Raw genomic sequence first — 14,092 nt, forward strand, 5'->3', positions numbered from 1 at the left:
CTGTCGAATACATTTGCAACTTTTGGTGGATCAGTGACTCTAGACTTGTTTGTGGATCACAGTAGTGTTTACATCTTCACAAGACAGCCGATATGTTTAATTTCTTATGATGCTCCACACCACCTTTGCTTCGTTTGAGGATGTTGCCACATAGTTTCATTGCTGTTTGCTTAGCTTGTGCTATAACTTTCTTAAGGACTTTGACATATTGCTTAATACATCTCTCTTGAGAGGAAAAGAGATTGTTATTTTTAAGTACTTCAGCAATTTTCTTCCTTCTATAGGAAATCTTTATGCCAGTCATTATCCATGGCTTCCTTTCGGGTTCTTTTGATTTAATATGTTTCAGTTTGATGAAGACAAGCAATACTGAACTGTTAAAGGAATGTATTTAAAAAAGATTCCATGTTTTTGGCCGTTATCATCAGCTTGATATACTTCATTCCATTTTTCTACTGTTACGGAATCACTGAAAGTTTTCATACTTTTACCACTTTAATTTCTTACTTTAATGTGTATTTTTTTTTGTTGCAGCCTGAAGGGAGGACATTTGTGACGTAGAGGGACTTGGCAGAGTGATAACTACTTTCTGTATCCAAAGGTTCTGTGACCTGGTAGAGATAGTATATTTGGCTGTTTCCGCCAAATATGTTGCAGTTACAGTGGGATTTGAGACCTGAGAACTCAGCTTGTCTTCCCCCCTCCTCTCCCCCCCCCCCCCCCCCCTCCGCCCACCAAACAGAAAAATATATCAGATTTTGCTTCTATACTGATAAGAAAAATGTAACAATGTGTAGAAACAGTGGCTGACACATCCCGTTTCATTCAAGTTATAGGTCATGGTCATGGTCATGGTCATGGTCATGGTCATTTCAGCACGAAACACTTAAGTATGCCACTGGCCCGTATCTAGACTTTTACTGTCTCCTGAAGAAATGAATACTATTGCATAGAATCTGTCAAATTTTAAAATCAATTTAATTCCAACTACAAACTGATTCTAGCAAACTGCCTGTTTAAATGTGGTAAATGTTTATGCCAGCGTACATGGCACAGATTCCCTTGCTAGGCAGCACAATAATATTTGCTGCACATTCATCACCACCACCCCCCCAACTCCCCCCCCCCCTCCCCCCCCCCACCCTTCATCCACTCCCCCACCCCATATCAGTACCGCACTCATCCAAGTTCCTCCCCCCACCCTTCCTGCAATTCTGTGCTTGAAATACTGTGAAAAACGGATTGCAACATCTTCTAGGCTGCAGGTAACGTGTAACAACAGCACGTAATACACAAATGAAAGATCGCAGTCATTCGACCATATGAATGTCATCATCAAGCGCTAAGGCTGATAACAATTTTTATCCCAGTATTCTAACATGTGAGCAGTGACTGTATTTCCCATTTGCAACTCATTTAGTAAATCATTACGGTCTCTCACCACTCAAAAAAATATTGAGCTGTGTTGTGAATCCAAGTAATTTTTTTAAGGAAAAACTTTTTGCTTTTGTATGTAACCTTTACTAAAAAAAGCAGCATTAAAATTTGTATAAAGCATCCATATATGTACGCGAACCTTTAGAGCAAACTTGTTCAAACACAACAAGAGTTTGTAAGACTGAAATTAATGCTATTTCCTCCTGTTCTTCATAAATTATCAAATTTTAAGCACAGCAATACATTGTAGTAGCAGATAGTTCACAGTTTCTTGTGCATCCCTTGCACTAGCACTATGCGAGTCAAATGTCACCTGATTGTTCGAGCACCATCGATACAGTATAGTGCACTTCAGCATATTGAGAGATCTTGAGCCCGTTTGAATGTAAGTATCAGTTTGCCTAGCCCCGCTCTTCTAAATTCTTCAAAGTAAATCTGCATGTGATCTCAACATGCAAAACTTCATCTGTAAATGTAAGAAGACCCTTATATACTTTATCAAATTATGTAAAAGTGTTGCCTAAGCAGCAACGGTTTTGCTCTGTGAAATACAAGATGAGCCTGTATTTTTTTGAGTGACAAATTTGGGAAGATAACCTCGACTTACAATTTGTAAATATGGTGTACAATGTCTGTTGGAGAATGGTAACAGCACGCAATAATTATAATTGTTTCTCAAATTTCAGTAGCAACTAGCTCAAAATCCTATCTGTGTTTAAATAACCAAACTGGTTGAAACTTCTGTATTTCACAGACTTTATTATAAATATGGCAGCATCTCCATCTTTCTGACCTTTTCTGCAATATTTGGATGCTAGTGTAACCAGGTATGTTGACTGAGCAAATTTGGTCTCATTTCAGCCAGTGTTCTGTAATGCATATGACATTTACAAATTTCCAGTCTGTTATGAGTAAGAGTTTAATGTCTATTTGCCTTGTACAATCTGCGTGCCACAATATGTCAAAGAGCAATATATTGAGTATATAATCCTTCCACTTTACCATATAATGGAGTTTCCAAGGTAACTGGGAAACAAATCTTTCTCTCACCAGAATTTATTAAAAAGTGCAGGTGCACACGCACACGCACACGCACACGCCTCCCCGCCCGCCCCCCCCCTCCCCCACACACAATTTTGTCTTGTCATGTAATGCAGGTATCCTACAAGCATGCAGTATTGAAACACAAGGATACATCAATGACAAGTAAATGCATTGTATCATTACCTAACGATTGCCTGACATACCCTTCTGAGCTTCGTCTCTTTCCTGTTTTAGGATCCTGACGTTCTTTTCAAGGTCTTTTATTTTTTGTTGCACATCACTTTCAGTGCCCAGGTCTTTCCTCTGATTTGTTGTCTGTTGAAGATCTTTCATTTTATCTTCCAACTCTGAAATTATTTTTTTACAAATGTATAAGATAGGTTTGATAATAAGAAATATAGTGTGGATACTACAAAATTGTTGAAGACATAGATTATAATATACGCACTGGTATATGAATTTTCTTTTCTGTCATCATGATTCTGAAGAAGATTTTAACTTACTATTTGGCATGAAAATTATTTTTCAAATTATTATTATTATTATTATTATTATTTACTTCTTATAATTACTACTGTTACTGATTCATTGTTAATGCCTAGAAATTTGAAATATGACAAGAGTTACCTTATGTCCTGTTTCAAAGTGCTTACAATTATATTTACTCTCCATAAATAATCCCTAACAGCATCAACAATGCATTTGATTGTATACTGTGGCCAAAAGCCGTCATGAAAGTCATCCAAACCTAGGACAGTTGATACTGGGTCACAGATGATATTTATACTGATTATGAGCTAAAATGTCCAGATAAGAGCTATGCCAGTTACAAGGTGTACAACTTTGCCGTTTGCCAATAGGTGACGACAACGGCAAGTAGCGGACAAAAGAAACAGATCACAGACGTCAGGCAGTTAGCTTGGACCTCGGTCAACATAACTCATTCAAACATTTGTCGATTTGTGTCTGCATCATAAGTTGTTCTTGATTCAAAATGTCAGTTTACGAGCTTAATTCTTGTCATTTGCGGGAGGTGTTACTGTTTTGTTTCAATATGAAGAAAAGAGCGACTGAGTCTCATCAAATGCTCTCTAGTAGGTACGGTAAGGATGCTATTAGTGAAAGAACATGTCATGAGTGGTTCCAATGCTTCAAGAATGGTGATTTTAACATCATAGGCCGACACAGTGGTGGAAGAGAGAATGTTTTCGAAGATACAGTATTGGAGACATTGCTGAGTGAAGACTCGCATCAAACTCAAGAAAAATTGGCACGATTAGTGGGAGTGACACAGCAAACCATTTCAAAACACCTCAAGGCTATGGGCATGATTCAGAAAGGAACTTGGGCCCCGTGTGAGCTGAAAACAAGAGACGTTGAACAGCGTTTGTGTGGTTTGTGAACAGTTGCTTCAACAGTAAAAATGGAAGGGATTTCTGCACCACACTGTGACTGGGGACGAAAAATGGGTTCATTACGATAACCCCTAAATGCAAAAATTCATGGGGATATCCCAGCCATGCTTCCACGTTGACGGCCAAACCAAATATTCATGGCTCCAAGATCATGCTCTGCATTTGGAGGGACCAGCTCGGCGTCGTGTACCATGAAGTGTTAAAACCAAGTGAAACAATCACAGGTGCTTGTTATCGAACACAATTAATGCATTTGAGCAGAGCATTAAAAGGCAAACAGTCGCAATACAGTGAGAGGCACGATAAAGTGATTTTGTAGCACAATAACACTCAACGCCACATTGCAAAAAGAGGTCAAAACGTACTTGGAAATGTTAAAAATGGGAAGTCCTGCCCCACCCGCCATATTCTCCAGACATTGCTCCTTCTGACTATTACCTGTTCAGATCAATGGCGCATGGCCTGGCTGACCTACACTGGTGATCTCATGAAGAAGTCACAAATTGGATTGATTTGTGATCACTTCACAAGATGAACAATTTTTTCAGACACGGGATTCGTACACTGCCCGAAAGATGGGGTAAAGTAGCAGCCAACGATGGAAAATACTTTGAATGATACATGTGTAACCAATTTGTTTCATTAAAGCCTCAAATGTTGGGGAAAAATGGCGGAGGCAAGTTGTACACCTTGTACATGGATCTCTCATTATCCAAGAAACCAACAAACAACTCATGTATCAAATATGATCTTGTAGTGGGCTCTGAAAACTGGTACAAAGCCTAAATGAATGCTAACATTGCTTCGACTGCTGAGGAACATGAAATGAGGTGCAAGTGTGATAAAGCTTCCATAGGGGAAACAGCTTGTGGAGTTTAAGAAATTGTAAAATAGTACAAATGAAATGTTTACCTCAGGAAAGTAAGCCTTAACAGAAGGCAGCGAAACATGATCATGATATGGGCTTTGCTAATGTTTTCATTTGTGCAAAAGCACTGCATCAGTGCAAAAACCAAATAAATTTTAATCATGACAGTGGCTTTTGCCTGCCTCCTCTCAGTGCTACAAAAATGTCACTTGGGCATGAAAACATAAACAAAAAGAAGGCACCACTCAAGCCACCCTCCAACCTCTTGGACAATGAAAATGCTTGCTCCAATCATCAATGTCACTGACCGGCCCAATCATGAACATTTACAGCAATAAATGTGGGTAATAGCCTTCCCGAATTTGCAAAAGTCCTACAATGTTGCCCAGTTTACAGCTTGCAGACAAAGGCCTCAACAAGAAGGACGACACGCTGGATCTGAAGATTCTGAATCGAATGACACAATTCAAATCCAAAGAATTTTTAATATCAAATGTCTGCAAGTTCAGTATGGCATTGCAGCTACCATGAATCACTTCTGTGTGTTGTATAGTTTACCGTATTTACTCGAGTCTAAGCCGCACTCGATCTAAGCCGCACCTGAAAAATGAGACTCGAAATCAAGGAAAAAAAATTTCCCGAATCTAAGCCGCACCTGAAATTTGAGACTCGAAATTCAAGGGGGGAGAAAAGTTTTAGGCAGCATCTCCAAATCGAAACAAAGTTGGTCACACTGTAATACGAGACAATTTAGGTCGAATGAATGACGATACAGCTACAGTAGTTTGGTTCGAGTCGTAAGCTTAGCAGTTAAGCTTTACCAGGGTAGCCATTGCTATGTCGTCAGGTGCTCCGTCCGTATTTATACGGGTACCCTTCCTTTTTCACGTGCTTCGTCTGGTTTGAATTGATTGCTTATTTTTCTTTGATCTGATAAGCGCAGTTTTCTTTGTTATAGGTGTTTACATCACTCTACGCTGAAAATGCATTACTGTACTGTGTCATGCATTGTTTGTCGTACTCTGATACTGCGTATTTACGGCCTGTCGCCCGATCGCGGCATGGCTTGCTTTTGAGCGCGCTACCGCTGCTTACAAATAAAAAAAAGAAAAAGAGAGAGAGAGGAATCGTCTCACTAGCGAAACAATGGCAAGAGACTGCTACTTGTTGTTACTTACACTGCTGCTTTCTTTGATAATGATTAACAAGAACCAAATAATAGACTGTGTATGATAGAAGATGTTCTGAACGAGAGTTTAGCGAAAATTTTTCTCCGTTTGAAAATCTTTGCAGGCGCCTCTTTAGTACATTACATTCTGCACAGAAATTAGAGTCATCTTAGATTTAAAAATCTAGGCAATTGCCTCGCTTCATTTCTGACTGTATCACTGTTTAGCATAAGAATAATACGAATATACACATGACATGATATGTATATTCTTCCGCGTTTGCTGTTGTCTCACTCTAGTTTTGTGGTTTATTACGCAGACATGATTTAAATGAGATAGTAGCAAACACGAAACAATACATGGCAAAATGTTTATATTCGTATTATTCTTATGGTGACGAGAATACTGCATGTGACTCACAATTTATAAAAGTTCGTATTAGCAACCATCTCTTCTCACAGATAGGAAAAAATTCAGAACGTAGAGTTGGCCATATTGACAAACATCCTAAACATTCTTGCCAGTCGGGTTTTCGTAGTACATTGAAATGCTGCTACATTCGAAGATGAACAATACGGAATTAGTATTTACTTCGTTGGATAATGTATGAAAATGCAGTGGTCGAAACTCGGCGCGGAGAGAAAAAAGCTTGTCTTCCACCTTTTTTTTTTTTTTTTTTTTAATTTATTTACTGACGCAGAGGTTTTGGCGCCAGTATTTATCTTTGTGCCTAGCAAACAGTACCCAACAACGCATGCCTGTGTAGCGCTACATATATTCGACGGCAGAACTAAGTTATGGCGGCACCCACCGACATTTTTAAGAACTTCCGCTTGCTTTGCACTCGATTCTAAGCTGCAGGCGGTTTTTTGGATTACAAAAACCGGAAAAAAAGTGCGGCTTAGATTCGAGTAAATACGGTATACCTCATACTGATGCCTTCCTGTGGAGGAAGAATTGCTTTCTGCTAGTAGGTAGTTGTGCCACAAGTATCCTATAGGCTTAAATTCAGTTATCTCACAAAATTTTGTGATATAAGAAAGCACATACAAGAACGTGATTTAAGTGTATGACAACTGCAGATAGTCAATATTACTGACATTTCGCTTTTGGAGAATGTTGTAAATGTGTGCCTTTCACATGAGCTATGCACTTTTATCATAAAATTAAGAGTTATAACCTTTAATCACTAATAAATTGCGTGGATATACAAACATAGAAACAATAGCTGGTTACATGCTACCAATTCCGTATCGGTCATTCGACTGCCGTACCGTGACATGCGGCCGGCGCCGTTCATAGCTAGGTGGCGTTCCCGCACTCAGCCGAGTTGCGGAGCGCCTCTATCGCCATTTGCGCGTACTGATGTGGCGGCACTATTAAATGTCGCGGCACTATTAAATGTCGTGGCACTGTCACAACATTAAGTACTTGTAAGTTCTCACGTATGACAAAGTACTAGTTCTTAGAATGTCAGCACGAACTGTAACAAATGTTACTTCTCCAGGAACCATTATTAAAATGAGAATATAAATGAAGACAGATTCAAATTGGATCTTGATCCAAGTCCACTACTTTCCCTGTTTGCATACTTCTTGTTTTACTGTATACGCCAATATATCTCCTTTTACTTATTTCTGAGTTATATCCTTCAGTGTTTCCTGTCCATGACCTTCACTGGCCATTTATCCACTTTTTTTAAAATCCCATTTTCTTCTTACTTTTACTTTCCACAATTACTACAGCAGCTCAAGTTAAAATTACTTGAAGCTTCAAGTCTTCGGCAGTCAGTTTACAACGCGTGTTTTGCCAGTCTTTGAGGACAAATACAGCAGCAGTGCAGTAGCTGTGTCAGTGCCAATGTTGTTGAATGTTGTCTTTCATTTTGTAGTATCGTGTTTGGGTATTTTTTTTTTCTTCTGAACTTGTGTTGGCAAGATTCTTTTTTCTTCTAAACTTATGCTGGCAAGTTAACAAAGAACTTCTGGTAAGAAAAGGGGGTCACATTACACTTTCACTGAGTATTACATAATTGATACATTAAATTTTGCCATTTACAATAACATTAACATTTTATTCTCATCTTGACATATTTTACTACTGAACAGAAGCTCAACTACACCGTTATATCTCTGTTGTTAACTCAGTTTCAATTGCCATTGAAAGAGGGAGGAGATGGTGTGTAAAAGTGATGAAAATAATTGGGCTGCACTTCTGGTTAGTGTGCATACTGGTAAGAAGCCTGACACCAGTGTAAGAATTTATGAAATGCTTGCGAGATAACTGCAAGGGACCAAATAAAAGGATGGAGCATAATTGCAAGGAATAAAATGAAAGGTTGGAGTCCAGCACATCCTGGATCTTGTGGCTGCTGTAGAAGATGGACCGAACACCAGCCTTGCAAAGGTGTTTACTAATGTGGTCAATGACATTCTCAACATAAGGTAAGTGCACTGCTGGTTGCAGTTTGCAGACATGCCCAATCCAACCACCACCCACAACAGATAAACTCAGTCATCCATTCTCTGACTACGCGCATGCAGTGCCTAAGTAATCCTCACAAAATAACATATGAGCTCAAAAGGCTACAAACAACATTCTTGGCCAGTTGTTACAGCCCTAAATTGATCCCAAAGCCATGGCAATAAATAATGAAGGCCGAAAGATATGTAGGAACTTGGTAAACTGTAGCCAGCACAGCACTTAACTTACAAGAAGGAAGTCACTGACTAGACTGGGAACACCCTCGCCGGTTGGTGTCCAGCCCATTTTCTGCAACAGCAGGATGTGCTAGGCTCCACCAAGAACTAGGTAGATAATCTGCACATTGCATGTATGTCCAAGGTGGAATGTGAGTGCAGAGAAGTCTACATCTGCAAAATCAGCAGGCCAGTAGCAATGCAGATATGGATACAAGAGCACTACATTCATCTTGGACAGCACAACAAATCAGCAGTAACAAAACACCAGAAAGACTGTGGCAAGGAATAAACTTCAATGAAACCTGCATGCTTGCCAAGCAACCAGAGATGGTGAAGCTCAAAATCACAGAAGCCATGACAATATTTAATTAAAAACACCCTAGTAGCATCTGATGGCTGGTACCCAGGATGGTGCAAGCCTAATACGCTACACTAACATGACACATGAGGATTACCAGCAAATAAGTGCTGTCATGCAGTCAACATCCAGCATGAGGAAAACATGAGTCTACACACCTTTCACTGATGACAATCAATCATGGCACAACGAGCCATAATAAACTTTCCCAATCCTTCCACCACTAGATACCAACCATACCAATGTGCTTTTTTCTCCCATAATGTCATGCTCCGTGAGCTGTCTTGATGAAAACTCAGTGACTTTGGATAGCACAAACACACCAGTAGACCCAGGAGGAGGCCAATGTAACCATGGTCGTAACATTGGTTTGATCACTGACCAGCAGTAAGGTTTTATAATATAACACAGTACCATCCCCAAAAAAGTTTTCATGTTAAAATGTGCATTGTGAAAATAGGATGTATATGTGTTACTACTCATTAAAATAAATAAATAAATAAAGTTTAATCGGTGGGGTGAGTCTGGAAGAAATTGCAAAACAGACAGCCTTTCTTGAATAAAATCTTCTTGGTTTACAAGATGCATCCTTTTAAATAAAACACTCAAGCTTTCAATGGCTATCTTTGCCTTCACCATCAGGAGTATAAAACCACTGACTGCTGGAACTGGCATGGCATTCTGCTTATATGGGCACTACTGCAGCATTAGGAACTAATCTGAGAGGGCCAAAATGAAGCATGTGCGGAAGGTGAGTTGCGTAGTTTGTAGCAGCTCTGATCTGCAACAGGTAGTAAAAGGCACGTGCACCACATCTGAAACTGGCGCTATTGTTTCCTTCCAGGCCTGAATCCATACCGTACCAAGTGTGTTCCCTTGGTCTACATTTAAAGTGTTCCTGTTTATTCTAATCACGGCCAGCTCATTTATAACAAATCCTAATACGATGACACGAGTAGGGTTCCCATTCATCCCAATTTTTCCAGGACCATTCATCCTGATTTTTCCAGGCCAGTCCCAATTTTTAACAAAATGTTCTGGTGTCCCCAAAGCCTCTGTGGGAACAGTGAAGTATCTCAGATTTTTGTCTCATGCTGCGGTGTTGTTGTCTCCCCCCCACCCCCCACCCCCCTCCCACCCTCTTTCCCACACCTGTCTTAACACAATGTTGTCCTTGTCAAAGTTTTGGAATGTTGACGTCACTTCATTCGCACAGAGAAAATAAACTGTACTGGTCATCAAGTCTGATTGTATCAATTTTCTCATGAACTCTGCATGTGTTTGTACCATTTCCAGATTTATATTAATACAGTATACCCTTCCTATTATGTTCCCAGAATTAACATTTTCCCGCCATTTACAAGATTTTTTTATCGATCCCATCCAATTTCCTATGTTGACAATATTAATTCACACCCGATTTTGTGTCAACATATTCACAATTTTCCTGTGATTTACGCTTTATGAAAAAATATTTGGGGAGAAAAAACTGACATAAAATGAAACTGGCATGACATTGCGTGACGCATAGTGTTTACAAGTATTACGTGTTGAAGTTTCTTGACACTAGGGCACTCCACTCAGTGAATGATTGACTTGTGACAACATCCTGGCCTAAATTCCTGCCATCTTTAACACGTCTCATGGAGGGCAGACATGTGACACTTTTGACAGTGATCCATCTATCAAACGAGCTGTCAAGATCAGTGCCTCCTGGTGTTATTTGTGTAGGGTACGCTATGTTCCAGCATCAGGTTTCACTATCTCACTTCCATTCGCCCTCAATGAGCCATACAAAATTCTGTATTGTACTATCAGTCAACCACACCACAGAGATATACATTTCAAACTTTCAAATAAGTCAGACAATGGCACAACCAAGTCACGTACTTTGAAACATTTGCGAGGACAGCAAAGAGGGTTGCTCGCATCTGTGACCAACTCTCACTTTCAGAGGGTGTTGGCTGATTTGCTTTTTTGAAGTCACGGTAAGATTAACATGGTTATTTTTAATTTATTATCTTGAGAAGTAATCACTGCATTACAGTATACCGTATATATTTCACTTACCACAGTTCCTTTTTGTCAAAATATTGATTTCATCTTGCAGTTTTCTCATTGTACTTCCTGCATCACTTGACCTTCCCTCCTCATTGCCTGCAAAACATAAAGTGAATATTACTACATACACCCAAAATACAACAAAAGCAATGTTAACTTGCATATTTTTTACCAAGCTGTAACTGACTCTCTCCACAAGCTTTTATTAGATTTCATTATGAGCTGTTGACTGAAAGGCATCAGATTCATATGGTAAGCATTTAAAAATTTTAAGCTTGTACCACAAATTTAACATCTTTGTCATTACAAATCATCACATTATTTTAACTGTGAAATAATGATTCGTTATGTAGCATTTTTTATTTAAAGAGTACACTGATTTTTGTTTGTGGAACACCTAGCATAGTACTGCAAAATATTTTCAACATAATATTTTGATGCCAATGGGTAAAGGTAACTATGTAGTTTCGAAGTTCCAACATCTTTGGACGGCATTCAACTTAGTAAAGCAATGTAATCTACTAACGAAAATATATTTTATACATTAATGGCTAACCACATAGTACTAAGTCAACATTTTTACACATGATATGGTTTTCTATGATGAAGATTTATTTGATAAAAATTGCAGTGAATGCAGTTTGATCTTGATAAAATATCAGCCTGGTATAAAGACTGTTAACAGAAATGTAAAGCTTTGGACTGTAAAAAATGTAATATCTAACAATTAAGAACTATAACTTAACAGTTTTGTTCTATAAACACAAGAAACAATATACAGAACTGTTTAGTGACAATCAAATCAGCTCTCTCCTAAGTAAAGAGAATGGAAGACTTTAATTTATTGTTAATGTACTACGAAGCTGCACTTATGAATGAAATAAGAAGAAACATCTGTATGTGGTACAATAAAAGGTGCCAAATTTTTACTGTTTCTCATTTCTAATTAGGTAAAAAGAGTACTAAGGGTGGAAAAAGGGCAAGTCTTCTGAATTCCAACTTAAGTTGAGTAAGTAACAATAATCCTACAACAAGATTAAACTTTGTGAAACCATTACCAACAGCTATGGACCAAAACATAAGTCTGGGACAACACAATCACAGAATAGTCTTCCATACCCATGGGTGAAAGGGCTACATATGTATGAATAAAAAATATCTAATTACTGGTAATGGTATCAATTGTTTTTCAGAATCCTTACCTTCATAATGTTGTTAGCATATATCTGTGAGAAAATTAATCTCATTTTTCCCTGTTACTTATTACCCTGCAATTCTTCCACTACACATAAAGACAATAATCCTCGGCTGTGCTTCTCTCTCTCTCTCTCTCTGGACATAACAATACGAGAGAAATGGCTTACAAACACTCTTCTTTCAACATGCTAACCTCATTATATGACTTTAAGCCTCATATCACCTCTTCCTTGATCCAGGAAAAATTCATCTTACGTAACAACTCACTCTGTCACTCTTGCACAAGGGAACTGTTACTGTAAGTTCTCATTACAAATTTCTAACATCATAGAAGTGTATCTAACATTTCTTAAGACTGCCTGATTCCTATTATGTAGTTTGGATGAGAATATTCAATATGCTTCCTAACCACTTGTTCAATCCCGTCTCCGGCCATCCTGGTTTAGGTTTTCCGTGATTTCCCTAAATCGCTTCAGGCAAATGCCGGGATGGTTCCTTTGAAAGGGCACGGCCGATTTCCTTCCCCGTCCTTCCCTCACCCGAGCTTGCGCTCCGTCTCTAATGACCTTCGTTGTCGATGGGACGTTAAACACTAATCTCCTCCTCCTAACCACTTATGCCTTCTGACACCCACTGCAGTCCCAAACATAAGTCTGGGACAACACAATCACATATTGTGGCTCATGATTATTAAATAGTTAACTTCAATTTTTTCAACTCAAGAATGTTTCGGAACAGCTGGGAGGCATTTGATTTTGTATACCAAGGTTTATAAATTTTTCTTTGATTTTGTACACCAAGGTTTATAAATTTGTCTTTGATTTTGTACACCAAGGTTTCTAAATTTGTACAAACATTGAAATTCTCCCTATGCCTTCTCGACCTTTTTTCCATTTCGTAATCATTATTACCATACAATAGCATGGTTCTTAACATACTTCTAACTGCTTGCAGTATCAACAAAATTATGTCTGTATGTGCACTAAGAGATTTTAAGCAGTTCTGTTGTGTTTTGGCCATCATAATAATTGCTTCAGGTAGCTATTCGAAAATGTTTGTATGTACTGTCAGCAAAGAATTCTCAGCAGTTCCAGGCAGTCATGTATATTTAAGTCACCTCTAACAATAGTATAGCATGGCTGTCACTTTTCTCTCCTTTCAAGGTCTGTAACTGTGTAACTGAGTCTGGTGACTAGTAAAAACACCGGATTAATATGAGTTCTGCTTGGGCATATATTTTAACCTAAAAAGTCACCACTTGATTTTATTTCTATATATCTAACTATTTTTCTTACCTGTCATACACTTCACCCCTGGGAAATCAAACCTATCTTTCAATGTATTCTCAGTCAATAGAATCAAAATATAAACAGCTTATCCATCTTCTATAATGACACAAAATGTCCAATTTCATTCAGATGTGATGCTTATTTGCTAATAAGTATGCTAATACATTAATACATGAACCCTAATAACATATGGCAACAATTACTATAAGATAAATTACGGCAATGTAACATATGGAACGTACCAGACAGAAGTTTTGTAAGCCTTAAGTTTTCTTCTTCCAAATCTAAGATTCGTTTTTCAACTTCAAGTCTTTCTGAAGGTGTGATTCCATGTGCTGGTATACAACCCAGATCAGAAACTGAGCTGAAGGGAAAAAATTGAAATACGAATTAAATAATGGAGTTGTAGAGGACCTGACACACATCTTTTTAACATTAATATCCACCTAGAGGATTGGGATTACTAAATCATCACATCTAAATATTCATAACATTTTATGACATTAATGGACTCATCTGGAGTCAACACACAGTGCATGTAGAAATCACATT

At 38.4% G+C, this 14,092-nt stretch overlaps 1 protein-coding gene across 1 annotated transcript in view; it reads right to left on the reverse strand.

Annotated features, from left to right (window-relative positions):
- The window catches only part of LOC124794671 (serine/threonine-protein kinase Genghis Khan), a 367,558-nt gene that overhangs the window by 206,353 nt on the left and 147,113 nt on the right, over positions 1–14,092 (reverse strand). The window contains exons 9-11 of the mRNA XM_047258205.1: positions 13,783–13,904; positions 11,064–11,150; positions 2,685–2,828 (exon numbers count right to left, since the gene is read on the reverse strand). Coding sequence (XP_047114161.1) covers positions 2,685–2,828; positions 11,064–11,150; positions 13,783–13,904 — 353 coding nt within the window. The remainder of the gene's footprint in view (positions 1–2,684; positions 2,829–11,063; positions 11,151–13,782; positions 13,905–14,092) is intronic.

The sequence above is a fragment of the Schistocerca piceifrons genome, chromosome 4 (assembly GCF_021461385.2).
Source record: "Schistocerca piceifrons isolate TAMUIC-IGC-003096 chromosome 4, iqSchPice1.1, whole genome shotgun sequence".
NCBI classification, from domain to species: Eukaryota; Metazoa; Arthropoda; class Insecta; order Orthoptera; family Acrididae; genus Schistocerca; species Schistocerca piceifrons.